Here is a 19,012-nt window from a genome sequence, read left to right as displayed (position 1 = left end):
ATAAGTACCCAACAAAGCCAGGAAGTTTTTGAAGTGAGAGGAAAACAAAGAATACAATTGTTTCTGTATTGGTATGAGGGAGAAAATAAGAAAGTGGGATGGTATATTCATGGACTGCCTACTAAAAGGAAGTAGAGTGGTTTCAGTGGTGGTTTCCCATAACCTATGTGCAAGAGCATTCTGCCTTATCCTATTCCACGTCAATGAATGAATTCAGGTCTCCCACTTCACAAGCCAACCACTCCACCTTTGAAGTTCTGTAATATGAAAGATAAGATTTGAAGTTGGTGTAGTAGATAGAATGCTTGGATCTTGAGTTAGGAAGACTTGGATTCAAATCCCACTTCTGACACTTATTACCTCTGTGCTCAAGTCATTTAATCTCTCTGAGATTCAGGCAATTATATGAAGAGTTAATAATATACAGTCTATGATATGCATCAGTGGAAGGAGTTGCTGTATGGATGAAATAATTAATTCTTGGCATATCGATGTTATTTCCTGCATTTACTATTTGTTAAGGCTCATTATCAGTCCACAATCTGACTCTAGTCAGTCAATTTAGTATATCAAAGAGCATTTTGTTACATTTTGGAATAAACCACTCTAAGGATTTATGGTGACCCTAGGACAGAACATGTATGGCATCTAGTTTTTACCCTTATTTCTCAAAGTGATGGCAGCCCGCAGCATAGGGTAATTGATCTTTCCTTTTGAAATCATATCTTCAAAGATTTTCTGTATAGAGAATTGCTCTGGGAGGCAGAACTTGGAAGCTGCAGCAAGTTTCCTACAATCTTCTTCCATGAGAGGGACCCACTACAAAAATAAATTGATAAATAAGTCAATGCTGGAGAGGAATAACAGCAACACTAAGAGATATATCACTTGTGGAAAAATGATTTAACCATTCTAGACTACAACTAAAAATTCATCTACTTTGACCCACTATAAGACCTATCCCATTTTTACCTGCAAAAATGTGATCTCTCCTTTCATGAGGTGAAGATAGGGACTCTCAAGGCCTCCTTGAGTGATAACTTTATTTAAAAAGCCCCTAGAAGTGTCAAGCAAACAAACAACAACAAAAAAAGGATAAATAAATATTCAGAATGTTAAAGTCACATCTGGATAGTGGATTCTAGTTCATTTTCTTGGATAGAAAATATGGAAAAATAGCAACGGTACTGTGCTGGAAGTTCAGGAGCCATGGTTTCTAATCCCTCGCTTTCAAAAACTCATTGTTCCCAACTAGGAATTCTCACTGGTCGTCCTCCCATACCTGTAAGTAATGCTTCACCTCCTCATCTCTGCCTCCTAACTTCCCTGGTTCCCTCATGTCTTAGCTTAAATCCCACCTCCTACAAGAAGCTTTTCCCAATTGCTCTTAATTCTACTCCCTCCCCTCTGTTGAATATTTCCCTTATCCTATACATGGCTTGTTTGTACACAGTTGTTAGCATGTTGTCTCCACTGGGTTATGAGCTCCTTGAAGGTAGAGACCCTCTTTTGCCTGTCATTGTATCCCCAGCACTTAGCACAGATTTGGCACATAGGTGCTTAATCATTATTTACTAACTCATAACCTCTGCCTGCCTTGGTTTTCTTATCTGTAAAATGAAGATAATAAAAGTCCCTTTTTAATAAATAATTAAAAAGATAATAAAGTTGTTGTAAGGATAAATTAAGATAATATTTGTAAAGCACTTTGCAACTTTAAAGTGCTATATGAACCCTAGCTTTTTTTTTTTATCCTGGGACTCCATTCTAGGAGCATAGGGCCACAACCAGTAGGCAATGGGTCACACTGTCGCTCAGGGTCACCCAGCTGGGAAGTGTCTGAGCCCGGATTTGAACCTAGGACCTTTCATCTCTAGGCCTGGCTCTCAATCCACTGAGCTAGCCCAGCTGCCCCTACTTTAGGTTGCAGTTTCTTTAGCAGATGTAGTTTTTACAGGGTGGGGTTGCTAGCCCCATGCCCAACCCTCCTCCTTTTTCATTCGGGCTAGGGACCATCCTTGGCCCAGGAGTGGTAAGGGTGGGCAGTAGGGGTCAAGTGACTTGCCCAAGGTCACACAGCTGGAAGTGTCCGAGGCCGGACTTGAACCTAGGACCTCCAGTCTCTAGGCCTGGCTCTCAATCCACTGAGCCACCCAGCTGCCCCAATTATTAGCTATTAATATTCTTAAATTTTTTGTATTTGTATTATCAGCTGGGAAATTTTGTCTGTGATAAGGCTCCAGTTCTAATATAGTTTAATTGTTGAACGCTAGGATATTTGGAGGTCTATATTTATAGTATGGGGATTTAGCTTTTAATGTATAATACTGACCACTAGGTTGCACCTTGCTAGGATTTCAGTAGGTGCTGAATTTCAGCTATCTGCTATAATATGTTATACATTTTCTACCATTTTCTTCACATGATCTGAATTAATCGATAAATCTAGGGTCTTGGAGGATAATCTTTTGGTACTTTGAGGTGGCAATTACTTGTTCTTAATTTGCTTTCTGTTGCTATAAACAAATCCACAAGATTCAGTCATTTGTTTGTTACCTCTTAGTCAATATATTCCTGACTGGGTTCATGGATGTTGGCCACATCGAGCCTTTCAATTCCATTCTTGGATTCTTATTCTTTCTTAGATACCAGGTCAGTCAATATTAGTTATATTCCATAAATAAAATGTCATGTATTTAATGCCAAGTTTTTATTATTGTTCTCTGAGGTGATATATCTGTAGTCCACAAGTATGTCTAGAAATTTCTAATTTATTTATCATGGATTATGAAAATGAATGAATTTTTTAAAACTATTAAGTATTTATTATGTATTAAGCACTATGCAAAGGGCTGGTAACTACCAATAAAAAAACAAGACAGTCCCCACCTTCAAGGAACTTATATTCTAACAACAGGAGAAAACACATATAGGGGAACAATGTTTTGGTTAGGCAAGTCTCAGGGATGGTGAGTGGAGCAACAGGACAATTGATTGACATACCCTTGATTGTTACTGTTTGGATTATCAATCTCAAAGAAAAAGGGAGGAAGTGGTTCAGGAGAAGGCCAAGAGGTATACATCTTGTGGTTGAGAGGGATAAAGCTGAGGTGAAGACATATGGTCCCAGAGAGTTTAAAGCTGAGTGATTTAATTTTTCCCAGGACTAGCTTCTGAAAGTATGGTTTAGAGAGTGGAGAAGCAGGGCTAGCAGATCAGCGGATCTACCAATCCTCTGCCTCATTTGTGACAAGTTTGATGATATACAGTGTACAGAGTTCTAGGTCTGCAGTCAGGAAGTCTTGAGTTCAAATGTAGTCTCTGACACTAGTTATATGAGTGACCTTAGGCAAATTACCTAACCTCTGTGTGCCTCAGTTTCCTTAACTATAAAATGGGAATAATAATAACACCTTCCTCCTGGGATAGTTGTGAGGAACAAATGGGATAATAGTTATTCTTTTTATTTTATTTTTTAAATTTACTTTAATAACAAATTTCTATGTAAGTTTTATGATACATATGGTCTTCTTCCTTTCTTCCCTCCCTGCTTCTGGAGCTCACAAGCAATTCACTCTCAGTTATAGTGTATTATCATGCAAAACATATTTCCATATAATCTTATAAAACCAAAACCCCAAAACATATATCCAAATTAACAAGTGATAAATCAAATGTTTTCATCTGCATTTCTACTCCAACAGTTCTTTCTCTAGAGATGGATAGCACTCTCTTTCATTAGTCCCTCAGAATTGTCCTGGATAGTTGTACAGTTGTCAGTAAAGTCTATCACATTTGATCATTCCACAGTATTGTAGTTACTATGTATAATGTTCTCCTGGTTCTGCTTATTTCAATCTGCATTGGTTCACATAGATCTTTCTAGCTTTTTCTGAAATCATCCTATTCATCATTCCTTATAGCACAATAGTATTCCCTCACCATCATATACCGCAATTTGTTCAGCCATTCCCCAACTGAGAGATCTCCCTTTAGTTTCCAATTCTTTGCCACCACAAAAAACACAGCTATAAATATTTTTGTACAAATAGATCTTTTCCCTCTTTTTTTTTTTATCTCTTTGGGAAACAGACCTAGTAGTGGCATTACTGTATCAAAAGCTATGCATTCTTTTATAGCCCTTTGGGCATAATTCCAAGTTGTCCTCCAGAATGGTTGGATTAGTTTACAACTCCACAAACAATGCATTAGTGTCCCAATTTTGCTACATTCCCACCAATATTTATCAATTTCCTTTACTGTCATATTGGCCTATCTGACAGGTATGATGTAGTATCTCAGAATTGTGCATTTTTCTAATCAAGAGTGATTTAGAACATTTTTTCATATTATTATTGATAGTTCTGATTTCTTCATCTGAAAACTGCCTATTCATATTCTTTTACCATATATCAATTGGGGAAATGACTTGGTTTCTTATAAATTTGACTCAGTTCTTTATTTATTTGAGAAAAAAGGCTTTTATCACAGGAATTTGTGGTTAAAAAAATTTCCTCAGTTTGCTATTTCCCTTCTAATCTTGATTACATTTATTTTATTTCTTCAAAAAAAAATTTAACTTAATATAATCAAAATTATTCATTTTATATCCTTTAATATTCTCTATCTCTTGTTTGCTCATAAATTCTTCTCTTCTCCATAGATCTGACAGGCAAGCTATTATCCTATGTTCCCACAATTTACTTATAATATTATTCTTTATGTTTATATCATAAACCCATTTTGACCTTGCAATGAATCTTTTAGAGACCTTAAAGAATGAGTGCGCAAACTGTAACCCTCACATGGCATGTAATCCCCCCACCTTACCCCAGACAGGGGAGGGAGGAAGTGTTCCCATTGGGTTGCTGGGTAGAGGGGTGTGTCACATGAGAAAAGGCACATATGCCATAGGTTTGCCAACAAGAGAGATATTGAACTAAACCCAATTTTTACCATACGGTTTTTAATTAATAACTTTGCTAAAGTTATTATTTCAACTAGTTTTTTAGTCAATTTTCTAGGATTCTCTAAATATACTATCACATCATACACAAAGAATGATAGTTTAGTTTTCTTATTGCCTACTTTAATTTCTTCAATTTCTTTTTCTTTTCTAACTGCTAAACCTGGCATTTCTAGTACATTATTAAATAATAGTGATCATGGGCATCATTGCTTCACTCTTGATCTTATTAGGAAGGCTTCTAACATCCCCATTGCAGATGATACTTGATGTTGGTTTTAAATAAATATGACTTATTATTTTAAGGAAAGGCTCTTTTGTTCCTATGATTTCTAGTGTTTTCAATAGGAATGGGTTTTGTCAAAGGATTTTTCTGCATCTATTGAGTTAATCATGTGATTTCTGTTAGTTTGATTATTGAGATGGTCAATTCTTCTGATAGTTTTCCTAATATTAAACCAGCCTTGCATTCCTGGTATATTCCTGGTATAAATCCCACCTGGTCATAGTGAATAATCCTTGTGACATAATGCAATAATCTCTTTGTTAGTATTTTATTTAAGATTTTTACATGTTCATTAAGAAAATTGGTCTGTAATTTTCTTTCTCTGCTTTTGGTCTTCCTGGCTTAGGCATATAAATATAAAAATAATTATGACTGAAATAATAATATAAATTAGTATTTTAATTAAAGCCATGCTGATAGATAAAGTTATTAGACCACATGCTTGTAAGAATTCAAAACCGCCGCCCTCGCCATTATTGTCTCCTGTCTCCTCCCGAGTCTGCTGGCCAAGAGACCACTCCCCCCTAACCCAGGAGATTTAAACTCTTCTCTGCGTGGAGACGTAGGCGTCCCCACGCCCAAAGAACCGGAAATGGAAACCCGTTGGTCCATGGGAAATGTAGTTTGACAATTTCCACGTGTCCATAGAAAATATATATACTTTAAGATAGCATCTCCCAAATTTCACTTTTACAGGCATCAGTATCATATATGTCATAAAAAAATTGATAGGGTTCCTTCTTTGCTTATTTTGCCAAACAGTTTGTATAGTATTGGGATTAATTGTTCTTTAAATGTTTGATGGAATTAAGTTGTGAATCCATCTGGCCCTGGAGATTTTTCTTGGGGAGTCCATTTTTCAATTTTTTTTCTAAGGTAGGGTTATTTAAGTATTCTATTTCCTCTCTTGTTAATCAACTTATATTTTAATAAATATTCATCCATTTTACCTATATTATTAGATTTATTGTTATATAATTTGGCAAAATAGTTCCTAATGATTGCTTTAATTTCCTCTTCATTAGAGATGAAATCACTTTTTCATTTTTGATACAGGTAATTTGATTCTCTTCTTTCTTTTTTTAAAATCAGATTAACTAATGCTCCACCTATTTTATATGTGCTTTTTTCCATAGAACTAGCTTCTAGTCTTATTTATTAGTTCAATAGTTCTTTTACTTTTATTTTATTAATTTCTCCTTTGGTTTTTAGGATTTCCAATTTAGTTTTTAATTAGGGATTTTTAGATTTGTTTTTATTTTCATGTTTTTTCGGTTGCATTCCCAATTCGTTAATCTGCTTTTTCTCTGTTTTATCAATAGACACACTCAAGGAAATAATTTTCCCCCTGAGAACTGCTTTGGATGCATACCATACATTCTGATATGTTGTCTCCTCATTGTCATTCTCTTCAATGAAATCAGTGACTGTTTATATGATTTGTTCTTTGGCTCACCCATTTTGAAGAATTAGATTATTTTGTTTCCAATTAATTTTTAATTTGTCTTTCCATGAACCCTTGTTGATTATAATTTTTATTGAATTACAATCTGAAAAAGTCACATTTATTATTTCTTCTTTTCTGTATTTGGTTGTGAAGTTTTTATGGCCTAGTACATGGTCAATTTTTGTATGTGTACCACGTGCTGCTGACAAGAAAATATATTCATTTTTATCCCTATTCAATTTTTTCAAGATATCTATTAAATCTAACTTTTCTAAAATTTCATTAACTTCCTTTACTTCTTTCTTACTTATTTTTTTGTTTGGATTTATCTAGTTCTAATAGGGGGAGGTTGAAGTTCCCCACTAGTATAGTTTTACAGTCTATTTCTTGCTTGAGTTCCTTTAGTTTCTCCTTTAAATATATGGATGCTAGATCCAACCATTCTGGAAGGCAATTTGGAACTATGCACAAAGGGCTTTAAAAGAATTCCTGCCCTTTCATCCAGCCATACCACTGCTTGGTTTATACTCCAAACAGAAAATAAGGAAAAAGACTTGTACAAAAATATTTACAGCCACACTCTTTGTGGTGGCAAAAAATTGGAAAATGAGGGGATGCCTTTCGATTGGGGAATGGCTGAACAAACTGTGGTATCTGTTGGTGATGGAATACTATTATGCTAAAAGGAATAATGAACTGGAGGAATTTCATGTGAACTGGAATGACCTCCAGGACTGATGCAGAGTGAAAGGAGCAGAACCAGGAGAACCTTATACACAGAGATAGATATACTGTGGCACAATCAAATGTAATGGACTTCTCTACTAGCAGCAATACAATGATCCAGGACAATTCTGAGGGATTTATGAAAAAGAACACTATCCATATCCAGAGAGAATTTTATCCACATCCAGAGAAAGAACTATGGAAATAGAAACACAGAAGAAAAACAACTGCTTGATCACATAGCTCGATGGGGATATGATTGGGGATGTAGACTCACCAAATATTAATAATATGGAAATAGGTCTTGATCAATGACACATACAAAACCCAGTGGAATTGCTTATTGCTTACAGGAAGGGAGTGGGAGGAGGAGAGGGAAAGAACATGAATCATGTAAGCATACAAAAATATTCTAAGTTAATTAAATAAGTAAACTTAAAAAAATCTGGATGCTATTCCATTTGTTACATATACATTAAGTACTGATAATCTTCATTGTCTATGCTGTCTTTTATCAAGATAGAATTATTTTCCTTATCTCTTTTAATCAGATCGATTTTTGCTTTAGCTTTATATGAGATCATGATTGCTACTTCTGCCTTCTTTTTCTCAGTTGAAACTCAATGTTACACAGGTTTGTTATTGACTATATTTCAATGGACTGATCATTTAGCACATAAACTTCTTATTTATTCCCTTAAATCCCCTTCTCTTCTTAATTCCTCTGTTTCTGTCAAGGTTACCATCATTCTTACCATACTCTTCACTTTCTCTTATCACCCATATTCCATCAGTTGCTAAGTCTTAATGATTCTAGCCCCCACAACACTGTGGAAAGTTAACATTAATTTGTATCTTTTTTGTCCCACCCCAAAGCCTTTTGATTTGAAAACTCAGCAGTTTGCTTTTAGGGCTTAAGTTCAAGCTGTCTCTCCTTGAGACAATGACACTCCAACTTTTATCTTCATCCCTTTGTCCAGGAGGTCCCAGATGATCAGAATGCACTAACTCCTCACTTTCATCTCTTAAAATCCCTCATTTCCTTTAAGTTCAGATCAAATGCCACTTGCTCCAGGAGGTCTTTCTTGATTCCCCCAGCTTCTAATACCTTCCCTGGCAAATTACCTTGTATTTATTTGGTACATATTTTGTGTATATAGTAGTTATATATATATATATATATATATATATATACACATATATATATATATATATATATGTTCCTTGAGGACAGGGGCTATTTCATTTTTATTTATCCATTCATAATGCTGAGCAGAAAACAAACATATAGTAGGTATTTAATTAATGCTCCCTATGAGCAATCAAGGTATGTTGTAGTTGGCAAAAATCTCCAATTTTTCTAACCTACTCTTTCTCTAAGAAGTTGTCTTTTCCCTAGTTGTGCCCCCCTCTCTTGCCTGATACTCATTTTTTCCTTATCTGTCCCTTCTCTGGACCCTCCCCTTCTCTGAAAACTTTTATAGGTGGAACATTTCAGGATCACAATTTTTAGTTTACTAGATGTTTGGAAGTTACCTTCCCATGTCTGGGGTAGAAAAGCCAATCAACCCTCAACAGTCAACAATCAAGGCCAAGGGAAAAACCCTTCCCATTGTTTGGAAGATGCTAGTCTCAAACCTATTGGGAGGGAGACCAATGACATTCAGTAATTTGGAAGTGTTAGTCCTGGTATGTATAAGGGGCTCCTTAAGCTGCTCCTTGCCATCTCTGCATCCCATTCCTTAGGATGTCTCCAAATAAGTCCATTGGCTTCTCTTTCAGGCTCTTCTTTAAATATGCCAAATTAAAGGGCCTAAGATTTTCAGCTTTGACTTGCTCATTTTATTCTTCTGCAAAGCCCCTAACAAGCCTCCTATTCTCTCCAAATGCTGCCAGCCTCTGTTACTATGGTAACTGCTATTTCAGCAGCCAGAACTCCAGGGATACCCCCAAGAACACCTATATATGTATAACTCCATTGCTGGTTAGCACATAGCTTACAAGGTCAAGGTCATGAACATAATTCTCCCTGAGGATACTGAGCTTTGCTCTGCTCTGCTGTGTAGTGGCAGACAACTACAATTTAAAGCTAGCCAGAAAAGGCCTTGTTTAAAAGATAATTGTTGAGTTAGGACAATGAAGGAAATACTAGTTAAAGTACACGTCCAGCTAATGGTGAATTGGTTAATTATGACTATAATGAAATGCAAAGTTTTACAAAGGTCACTGTTTTTGCAACACATACAAAAGAGGGGAACTAGGATGGATAGGGAACTGGTAACTGTCCCCGTAGGAAGATTGGTAGAAGGAAGTGGGGACAATAACCTGGAAAACAGAAGGTTGGTTGGGAATGATGGTAGTGGTGTGGGGAGTGAAGAGACATGTCTACAACAGTAGCCCATGTCATATAGGAGAGGATATAGCCATGTTTTTCTTTACCTTATAGGGCAGAACTCCATTTAAAGAGAATATCCAAGCCATTCATCCCCTCATTTCCCACCCAGTTATTCTACTCTAGTTTTTTTTTAATGTGCTACAGTATTATTTTTTAAATTATATTTTTATTTTGAATATTTTCCCATAGTTACATGTTTCATGTTCTTTCCCTCTCCCCAAATCCCCCTAACCCCCCTTAGCCTGTTCAGTCCAGTTCTGATTTCCCAAATTAGGTACACCAGATAATGTAAAAGCAAGAGGTACTGTTTTATTGCAAGCTCGAGCTTGGGTCCCACAGCCTCCAAGGCAAATGGAACAGTGAATGAGAGGCTTTAGCCAGCTTATATAATTTGAGGAAACACATGCTTCCTATCATCCATTCAACAGATGTTACTGGTTGGGGGTTTTCCTGCCATTCATTAGGTGTAGCTGATTTTATCAGCTCTTATACTCAGTCGGCTTCCCAGGCCTAACAAGTTGACGCACAATTCCACTGGGTTTTACATGTATCATTGATTAAGACCTAATTCCATATTATTGATAGTTGGACTAGAGTAATCGTTTTTAGTGTCTACTTCCCCAATAATATTTTAATCATGGTATCCCTCAAAGATCCTATCTTCCTGCAAGATCACATCAACCCTGGAACTTATACCTCATCTGTACCTGCTGGCCCTGGCATCCCTTCCTCTCTCTGACTGGTGAAGTTGGAGGGCAGAGAACTTCTCCAGATCATTCATTAATGGAGAGTGCCTATGCCACTCATCTGGACTTCATTAAGTTCCAGTGCTGGGTATGCTCTACTCCCCACCCCATCCACTCCTTTTAGCTTCCTTTTATACATTACTGTCTCCATTAGATTGTAAGCCCCTTGAAGTCAAGGGCTATTGTTTACTTCTTTGTATTCCTATCCCTTAGCACCCTGCCTGGTACTTGGGAACTTAATAAATGCTTAACTAAGTATAAAGAGCTGGGGACTCAAAGCAGCACCTGCATTTAAGTATCAGCTGTGCCTCTTACTAATCATATATGGAGCTTTGGGAACATTATTTCACCTCTCTCTCTTTGCCATAATTTATTCACTTGTAAAAAAAAAAAAGGGAATTGCCTAGATTGGGGAAGGATATTGTAGAGCATGAATGTAATAGATTATTATGGCGCTGTAAGAAATAATGCATATTAAGAATTTGGAGGGGGCAGCTAGGTGGCTCAGTGGATTGACAGACAGGTCTAGAGATGGGAGGTAATGGATTCAAATTTTGGCTCAGACATTTCCTTACTGTGTGACCCTGGGCAAGTTATTTAACTCCCAGTGCTTAGCCCTTACTTCTGCCTTGGAACCAATATACAATATTGATTCTAAGATGGAAAGTAAGGGTCTTAAAAAAAAGAATTTGGAAAAGCAATAGAAGACATATGAATTGACACAAAAGTAAAATGGACCCAGAAAATAATACATGCCAGGACTACAACCATGTCAATGGACAGATCAGCTTCAAACCTGAATACTATGAAATAATGATCAAGCTTGTCCCCAATGAAGAGAAATAGGAAGGCAGCTCCTCTTGTTTCTTTGCAGAGGTGGAGGCTTAAGAGTGTGAAATATTGTATATGGTAGTAGATTTTTTTTTGGATATCTTGTTACAGCTGAACTATTTCCTTTTTGTTCTTTGTTGAGGGAGGTGGTGAAAAACATTTATTAAACACCTACTATGTGCCTGGCATTGTGCTATGCACTTTACAAATATTATATCTTTTTATCCTCACTCCATACCTGGGAGGTAGGTGTTATTTTTATTCCCATTTTACAGGTGAAGAAATTGAGGCGGACAGAGGTTAAGAGATTTGCTCCAGGGCCATACAGCTTCTTGAACTCAGGTGTTCCTCACTCTAGGTCCTATACTTCATCCACTAGAACTATCTAGTTATCTCTTGTCATATGAGAATCATTTGAAGGAAATAGGGACGTTTTAGCCTAGAAAAGAGAAGGTTCAGGGGAGGGGTGGGGATAATATGATTGTAGTCTTTATGTGAAGGATTATCTCCTGAAAGAGGAATTAAATTTGTTTTGTTTAGCAACCAGTAGAAGTTCCAAAGAAGCAAAGGCAGTCGATGTAGGAAAAAATGTCTTACTATAATTAGAGCTGTTCAAAAGTGGAATGGATTGCTGAGATAAGTGGTGTGTTTTCCCACTGTTTGATATGTTAAAGAAGGGGTGCTTTCCCTGTATGTGTTGGACTGGACACCAATTGAGGTCCTTTGCAATTCTCAAACTCTGATTCTACAAGCCAGGACTCAGATGTGTTCCAAGCCTTCCCCCTCACTAAACAAGAGGGGTCTGAACTTAGTAGTTTCTTTGAAATCAATTAATAAATCAACAAATATTTATAAAGTCCCTTTACCCCGTGACAGGCAGCGTAACAACAATCCTTACCCTCAAGAAGCATACATTCTAGGAGGGCATATAACGAATTCAAAATAATCACAGCTTACTGGGGAAAAGAACACTAGAAGCTGGGCGGGGTGGGGATAGAAAAGAACTCTTGTAGGAGGGTCACCCTGAGCTAAACTTGGAAGGAAAGGAGGGATAGCTACTAAGAGGTGAGGAACCAACGTATTCTAGTGGGCAAAGGCATGTTTGAAGATGGCAGTTGCAATGTGTGAAAAATAGCGAGGACAGTTTGGTTTTATTTACTGAGTAGTTTTAGGTCCGCTGTCCTTAATCTAAAACAAAGAGGAGTTTGTATTTTAAAATCTAGAGGGGTTTTTTTTGAGTTAAATTATTTTTTAAATTTGTATTATTTTTTCATTTTTATTTATTTAATTAATTTAAAATATTTTCCCATGGTTACACGATTCATGTTCTTTTCCTCCCCTCTTCCCACCTGCCTCCCGGAGCCAATGAGCAATTCCTCTGGGTTTTACATGTATCATTGTTCAAAACCTATTCTCATATTATTACTATTTGCAATAGAGTGATCATTTAGAGTCTACATCCCCAATCAATTCCCCATTGAACCATGTGACCAATCGTTAAAATCTAGCTTTTAAAAAAGCAAAATCTTGGAGTAGAGTTTAACTTTTAAGTAGCTATCTATTGATTTGGGTTTCGGGGGCGGGGCTGCACAGGAAGAAAAAAGACTGTGGCCCATCAGCTAGACTGCCCGGGCTAAGTAGAAAGAGAAGTTCGAAGCTGCGGGAGGACGCGCTACGCAGAGACCTGCGTGGTTGGGAAGTCCAAGCAGCTGGGCTCCAAAGGTCGGCTGGCCGCCCAGTGCAAGCAAAGCAAGCGAGCGAGCCGCCCACTTCCTACCTGGGCAGAGCCAAGTCTTCCTCGGCCTGGCTGAAGATGACGTTCGCGGAGGGACGCACTAGTACTCCGCCAAGATCAAACAGAGCAGCGCGGAGCCCCATGGCTGCAGCCGCCGCCGCCGCAACTCCTGCCTCCTACTTCTACCTCCAACTTCTCTCCCAACTCCTCCTTCTCAAAATTGCTCTGCTCTGCTCCTGCCCCTCCCCGGGCTCTCCCCTCCTCTTGTGACCTTTGCCTCAGCTCCGCCCCTCAGGAACCCGGCCAGCGAGCTAGCTGGGCGAAGCCAACCCGATTTTTTTCCTATTTTAAGAGAACACTTTTCCTCTCTCTCTAAAATTTCTAAACAGTCTTCCCCCTACCCATTCCTAGCGTCTAAGGACGGGATGAACAGCTAGCCCTTGCGAGCTTTCTTCGACTTTTGCTTTAGTTTCCTGGCAGGCGGAGAGGAGGCTTGAGACGAAAATACCCGGCCCCGAGAGGGTCAGAGTCCAGGCCTGAGCTTGGGAATCCAAGACCTCCAGCGCAGTGCTCTGTCCCCAGGGGAATACTCCAACCGAAGGCTTGGGGAGCTGCGAAATCTAATAAACTATTATCAAGGACAAGGGTCCGAGAGGGCTGCATTTGTATTGAAGACAGCCGGGTTGGCTCCCTCATCTGCATCTGTGCTACAGAGTTTCTATGGAAATTGTCAGCAAACCAATCAAATCACAGATCTACACTCCCACCCGCGGTCACGTGTGCCAGGGACTGTGATTGATACTGGATACAGAATGAACTATGATTTCATTGTGATAGAAGTTCCCTGGGGAGGAAATCCCTTCTACCTGTGTGAAGCAGTCCCTTTTCTGCAATTTAGAGCCTTGTTCAGTTTTATCTGACTCTTCATGACCCCATTTGGGGGGGTTGGGGGCAAAGATTCTGGAGTGTTTTGCCATTTCCTCCACTGGTTCATTTTCCAGATGAGGAAACTAAGGCAAATAGGGTTAAATGATTTGCCCAGAATCTCACAGTTAATTGTCTGAGGCGTAATATTAATTTCTGGTAAGAAAATGGAGACCAGGATGAGTGACAGCCAACAGTTTAGAATTTGGAACTTACCCAGATGCCATGAGCCAAGGGGCAAGAGGCAGTTGCTGCCAGCACAATAAAAAGGCTAAAAGCTGAATCAAACTGGCTCTCAGTTGTGAGAAGGGGACCCCGGGTGGCTGGGTGGGTAGGCCAAGCCACCTGCTCAAGTTACCTGCATCCTGTTCCTAATTGTGTAAATGGAATTAGCTCGTCCTCATTCATTGTTAGACTCTAGCCATCAGAAATAATGTCACCCCATCCAACCATGGGGAGGGGAAGATCAGTTACCCACATGTGACAATAAGTAACAAATCAAGAATAAGGGACTGCCCTTTGGGCAGTCCAAAACAGTGTTGAGGCTGCCATTTGTGCACTTGAAATTGGAGGTGGACGCAGGAAGTGACGAAAGCTGCTATCTTTCAAATATGATGGTAACTTCCTGTGGAGGCAGTTGGCGCTTTGAAGTTGGTGCTGAAGGATCTCTGGTGAGACCTCAGGGGGCTTCCCTCTGAATTGTCACGTGGGTAAGTTAGGCTGACTTCCCTTTGCCTCTCTTGGCTTTCTAGAATCTCTACCCTCAGGGAGGCCTCTCTTGCCTCTCTAATTGTCAAGGCCTTGCGTCTAGTAGCCTTGTTTAATTAACCTCTAAATCCTCATCTGGGCCATCCGGGGCTTGAGTTTCTCTCTCTCTAATTCCCTACCTTCAACCTTCCTAATTATAAATAAACTTCTATAAAAGGCATCCTGACTTGGGTCTTTTTTAAATATGGAATCAAGCTAATCCGATTGATTCCTGGCGACCATACCTTAAATATATATCTATTGTACACAGAGACTGATATACTATGGTAAAATTGAATGTAATGGACCTCTGTACCAGCAGCAATACAAAAACCCAGGACAATTCTGAGGGATTTATGGTAAAGATGCTACCCACATCCAGAGGAAGGACTGCAGGAGAGGAAACATATAAGAAAAACAGCTGCTTGAACGCATGGGCTGGGGCAGACATGATTGGGGATGTAGACTCGAAACTACCACACCAATGCAACTACCAACAATTTGGAAATAGGTCTTGATCAAGGACACATGATAAAACCAGTGGAAATATGTGTCGGCCATGGGTGGGGGGAGTGCAGGGGGTGAAGGGGAAAGTAGAAGCATGAATCATGTAACCATGTTAAAAATGAATATTAATAAATGTTTAAAATTTAAAAACAAAAATATATATATAATATCCCTTCTTACATTGAAGTAAAGTAAATGATTACCACATCACCAACTACTGAATAGACTTGTAGTATAGAGATCAATACTCTATAACCAGAGACTAATCTGAGTGGCCTGGGTGGTTGTCGGACGCAAAGAATGAAACAGACTGGAAGCACGGCTTGTTAGCTCATTGTACTTCAAGAAATACTGAAGTAGCCACTTTATTATAAAGGAAATTAAAGATCCCTTTCCCCAAAAGCCCAAGAAAGTTTCCCACAGTTACAGAGAGCAAGATTTTTACTATAGTCAAAACAAAAGCCTTAGAAGCCTTCAGGCGTAAACAAAAACCTATGCTAAACTATCAACTACATGTGTTATCTTTAAGTGGAGCCTGGGACATCTCTGTTAGGTCGGAAAGCCCCGTCAGTTTCTCGGCCTTGATGGTATTAAACACTTTTTTGAGCCTCATTATTTTACTTTAATTCTGGGCAAAATGCCCTGCCAAGGGTTTGGCCTTGGCTGTACCAGCCATCTGTGTTCTTGGGTAAAGGGGAACAGAGTTAGCCCCCCTCCTGCTGGAGTGCTGAGAGCCCAAAGTTTTTTCAATAAGACTATAATGTATTTTGAAGGAAGGTGAGAATTATGAAAGGAATCAAAAGAGGAATCTCAGATTTTTATCTTAGATATCCCACACCTGTCTCGTCCCTATTTAGGGCGGAAAGATAATACATGGCTCTGCCGGTCTGTATTGATCTTTTGAGGGGGTCCAGATAAAAATATCTACCTGATATTCTAATTTCTCTTAATAGCTCCCGACATATCCCCCTTCTCTTCAAAATAACATGATTTTTTAGACAGGAAAACTTTGAATAATGAAAGAAGTTAAAATTGGTTATAATCATCAGTTATAGTTGGATCTGATAAGAATTACAGATCAAATTGCTTGTTTATGGCTCTCTACACTGTAGGATGCATACTATCTGATTATCAAGAGGAGCATCATCAAACTCACACTGCCTGGTCAGGGCCAAGGTGCCGGCCTGACCAGGGCCAAAGAGGGAGAGGAACCTCTCCAGCCAACTGACACAACCTGATTATCAGTTTATCGTCCATCTCTATCATCTATAGTCTAGCATAGATTCCCAACACCTCATTCCTCAACCGTGATCCTTCCCCTGAGTTTATTATAATTAAATTCTTAAATCTATTTAGGTGAAGACTGTTATTATCCTAAAGATCAGTCTAATAGTCTTGCATCCAAAGGGGAAAGGGAATACTTTAGTTAAGTCGCAGTCAACCACAGTAACCATTCATCATTAACATCTATCTTTATCATCAACATTTATCCAGTCAACCCTAACATTTATCTATCAACTTAACCCCAAGATAAGTAGCCGCCAGAGAAGCTGTGTGATTCAGTTCACAGCTTCTCACATAGTTGCAGGGGGCCAATAAGAGAAACAGAGTCTCAAATAGATAAAAATCTGAGACTCCTCTTTTGACCCCATTTATGATCCATACCTTTTCTTCTTGGAAAAACATTATAAGCTTATTGAAATGCAACCAGCAGGTACAGAGTTAACAATTTCTCTCCTTGATAATTAAGAAGCCTGAACTCTAAAAAAATATCACTTGGTCAAGGTCAGAACCAGACAAAGCTAGACAAGACTATCTGACCAGATGCAATCCTGTAAATCAAGAGTACAAGACTCAATTTATTTAGGATCTCTATGAAATATATTTCTGCTCCCTGAATTAACCTCCTGCTAATTGGTGGCTGGAATTTGGCCTTTGACCCTGGACCTATCTCTCTACTTTTAAGACTCTAATGGGTTTTTGTATAATTTGTAACCCCTTCACAGTTGTAATTCTTTGTGTGAAATCAGTATATATTACTTGTGTGAAATCCTTTTACCAATTCCTAAAATGATTTTAGTAATTTATTTACAAAATATAGAAGAGAGTGGAAGTAGGGAGATGAGAAGAGGGTAGAGTAAGAGATCTAACTTTGTGTGAAATCAGTATATATTAAACTCAAGACTCCACGGCAAGTTGGAGCAGTTATGAACTAACCCATAGTCTGACTGTTCTCAATGATCTTTCTCTATACTATTTCAATCAGACGACACTAAACACCATTCAGTACCCCTTGAAATATAGAGCTGGTTCTCTATACATAGTCACTTAATCTTGGGCACTGTAGGTGGGAACTGGTGCTCAATTGAGCTACAAATATTTGGGGACTTTGTGTTCACTACCTCAACCTTGGTGTTCACTTAGGCTTCTCATCCTTACTCAGCTTAGGTCCTTATACCACCTGAGGACTTTGGACCATCCCTCTATCAGGCCCAATCCAGAAGCACCATACCACCCATAACAGAGGTCACATTTGAACTCAGGAATGAAGAGTCTTCCTGACTCCAGGCTGGACACTGTATTCACTATGCCTCCAACTGCCCAAAATTTAGAGTGGTAGAGAATTGTTTAGACTCCTAAAAAATGCACTGGGCGGCCAGGGTCACACAGCCCATTTGTATCAGCCATGAAACTTTCATCTTGTTATAATGAGATTAAATCTACCTTGCCCATTCTCAAATCTAATCACCAAAAGTGTAAAAACAACTCCACTTAATTCACAAGTTGGGAGGTCTGTGACCCACGTGTGCTAGAGTGAATGACAAATCAGAATTTACTGACTGCCTCCTGGGCAGTCCTAAGAAAAGCATCTGTTGTGATTGGACACATAAACTAAGAGGAAGCACAGGAAGTGATGCAAAAGAGGCCCCTTTAAAAGAGAGTGACAACTTACTGTAGTTCTCTTCTAGTTCGTGTCTTGGACCTGAAGGAGCTCTTCTTGTTCAAGATTTGGACCTAGAAGAGTGCTGGACCTGGGACCTTGAGACCTTGGTGAGACTGTTCTTAAATCTTTCCCTTAGAACTATACGTGGTGAGTGAAGAAGGCTGACTACCTTAGCTTCCAGAGGGGCCCTTGATTGGGAGAAGCCCTCGTGACTAAACCCCTTGTTAATGGAGTTTTAGGCTCTCCAGCTGGGCCTCTGGAGCCCTGCCAGAGTAAAGCCCAGACTTGAATACAAATCTAGTTCATTAAGTTAGATCTCTTACTCTACCCTCTTCTCATCTCCCTACTTCCACTCTCTTCTATATTTTGTAAAGAAATTACTAATATCAATTTAGGAATTGGAATTTATTCAGTTCCTTGGCAACCACACCTTTAAATATTAATATATCCAATCAAAAAAAACCCTTTTCCTTTTTACAATTTGTATATGCTTAGCTTCTAGATTGTCTTTTCAGTTGTCTCTTGGATGAGTGGATGGGCTCCTAGGGATATGAAAAGTGGTAACTGGCCCTTGTCTTAGCAAGCTTAAGAGCTACTCAGCTATAACATATAAAGTATACATGTGAAATGGAAGGCAGAAATGGATAAGGACTAAGGAGAAATTCAGACAAAGTAACTTTATTAATTTATTCACTCATGCATTCATTTATGGTGAGCTTAAATCACAATCTCCACAGACCTGTCAGAATAATCTTTTT

At 38.7% G+C, this 19,012-nt stretch overlaps 1 protein-coding gene across 1 annotated transcript in view; it reads right to left on the bottom strand.

The window, feature by feature from the left end:
• Positions 1-13,522, bottom strand: part of EPHX2 (epoxide hydrolase 2) — a 90,684-nt gene extending 77,162 nt beyond the window's left edge. The window contains exons 1-3 of the mRNA XM_044659605.1: positions 13,175-13,522; positions 973-1,057; positions 660-819 (exon numbers count right to left, since the gene is read on the bottom strand). Coding sequence (XP_044515540.1) covers positions 660-819; positions 973-1,057; positions 13,175-13,275 — 346 coding nt within the window. The 5' untranslated portion in view covers positions 13,276-13,522. The remainder of the gene's footprint in view (positions 1-659; positions 820-972; positions 1,058-13,174) is intronic.
• Between the last annotated feature and the right edge of the window lie 5,490 nt (positions 13,523-19,012).

This window comes from Gracilinanus agilis, chromosome 2, assembly GCF_016433145.1.
Source record: "Gracilinanus agilis isolate LMUSP501 chromosome 2, AgileGrace, whole genome shotgun sequence".
NCBI lineage: Eukaryota > Metazoa > Chordata > Mammalia > Didelphimorphia > Didelphidae > Gracilinanus > Gracilinanus agilis.
This window is presented reverse-complemented; position numbering and strand designations above follow the sequence as displayed.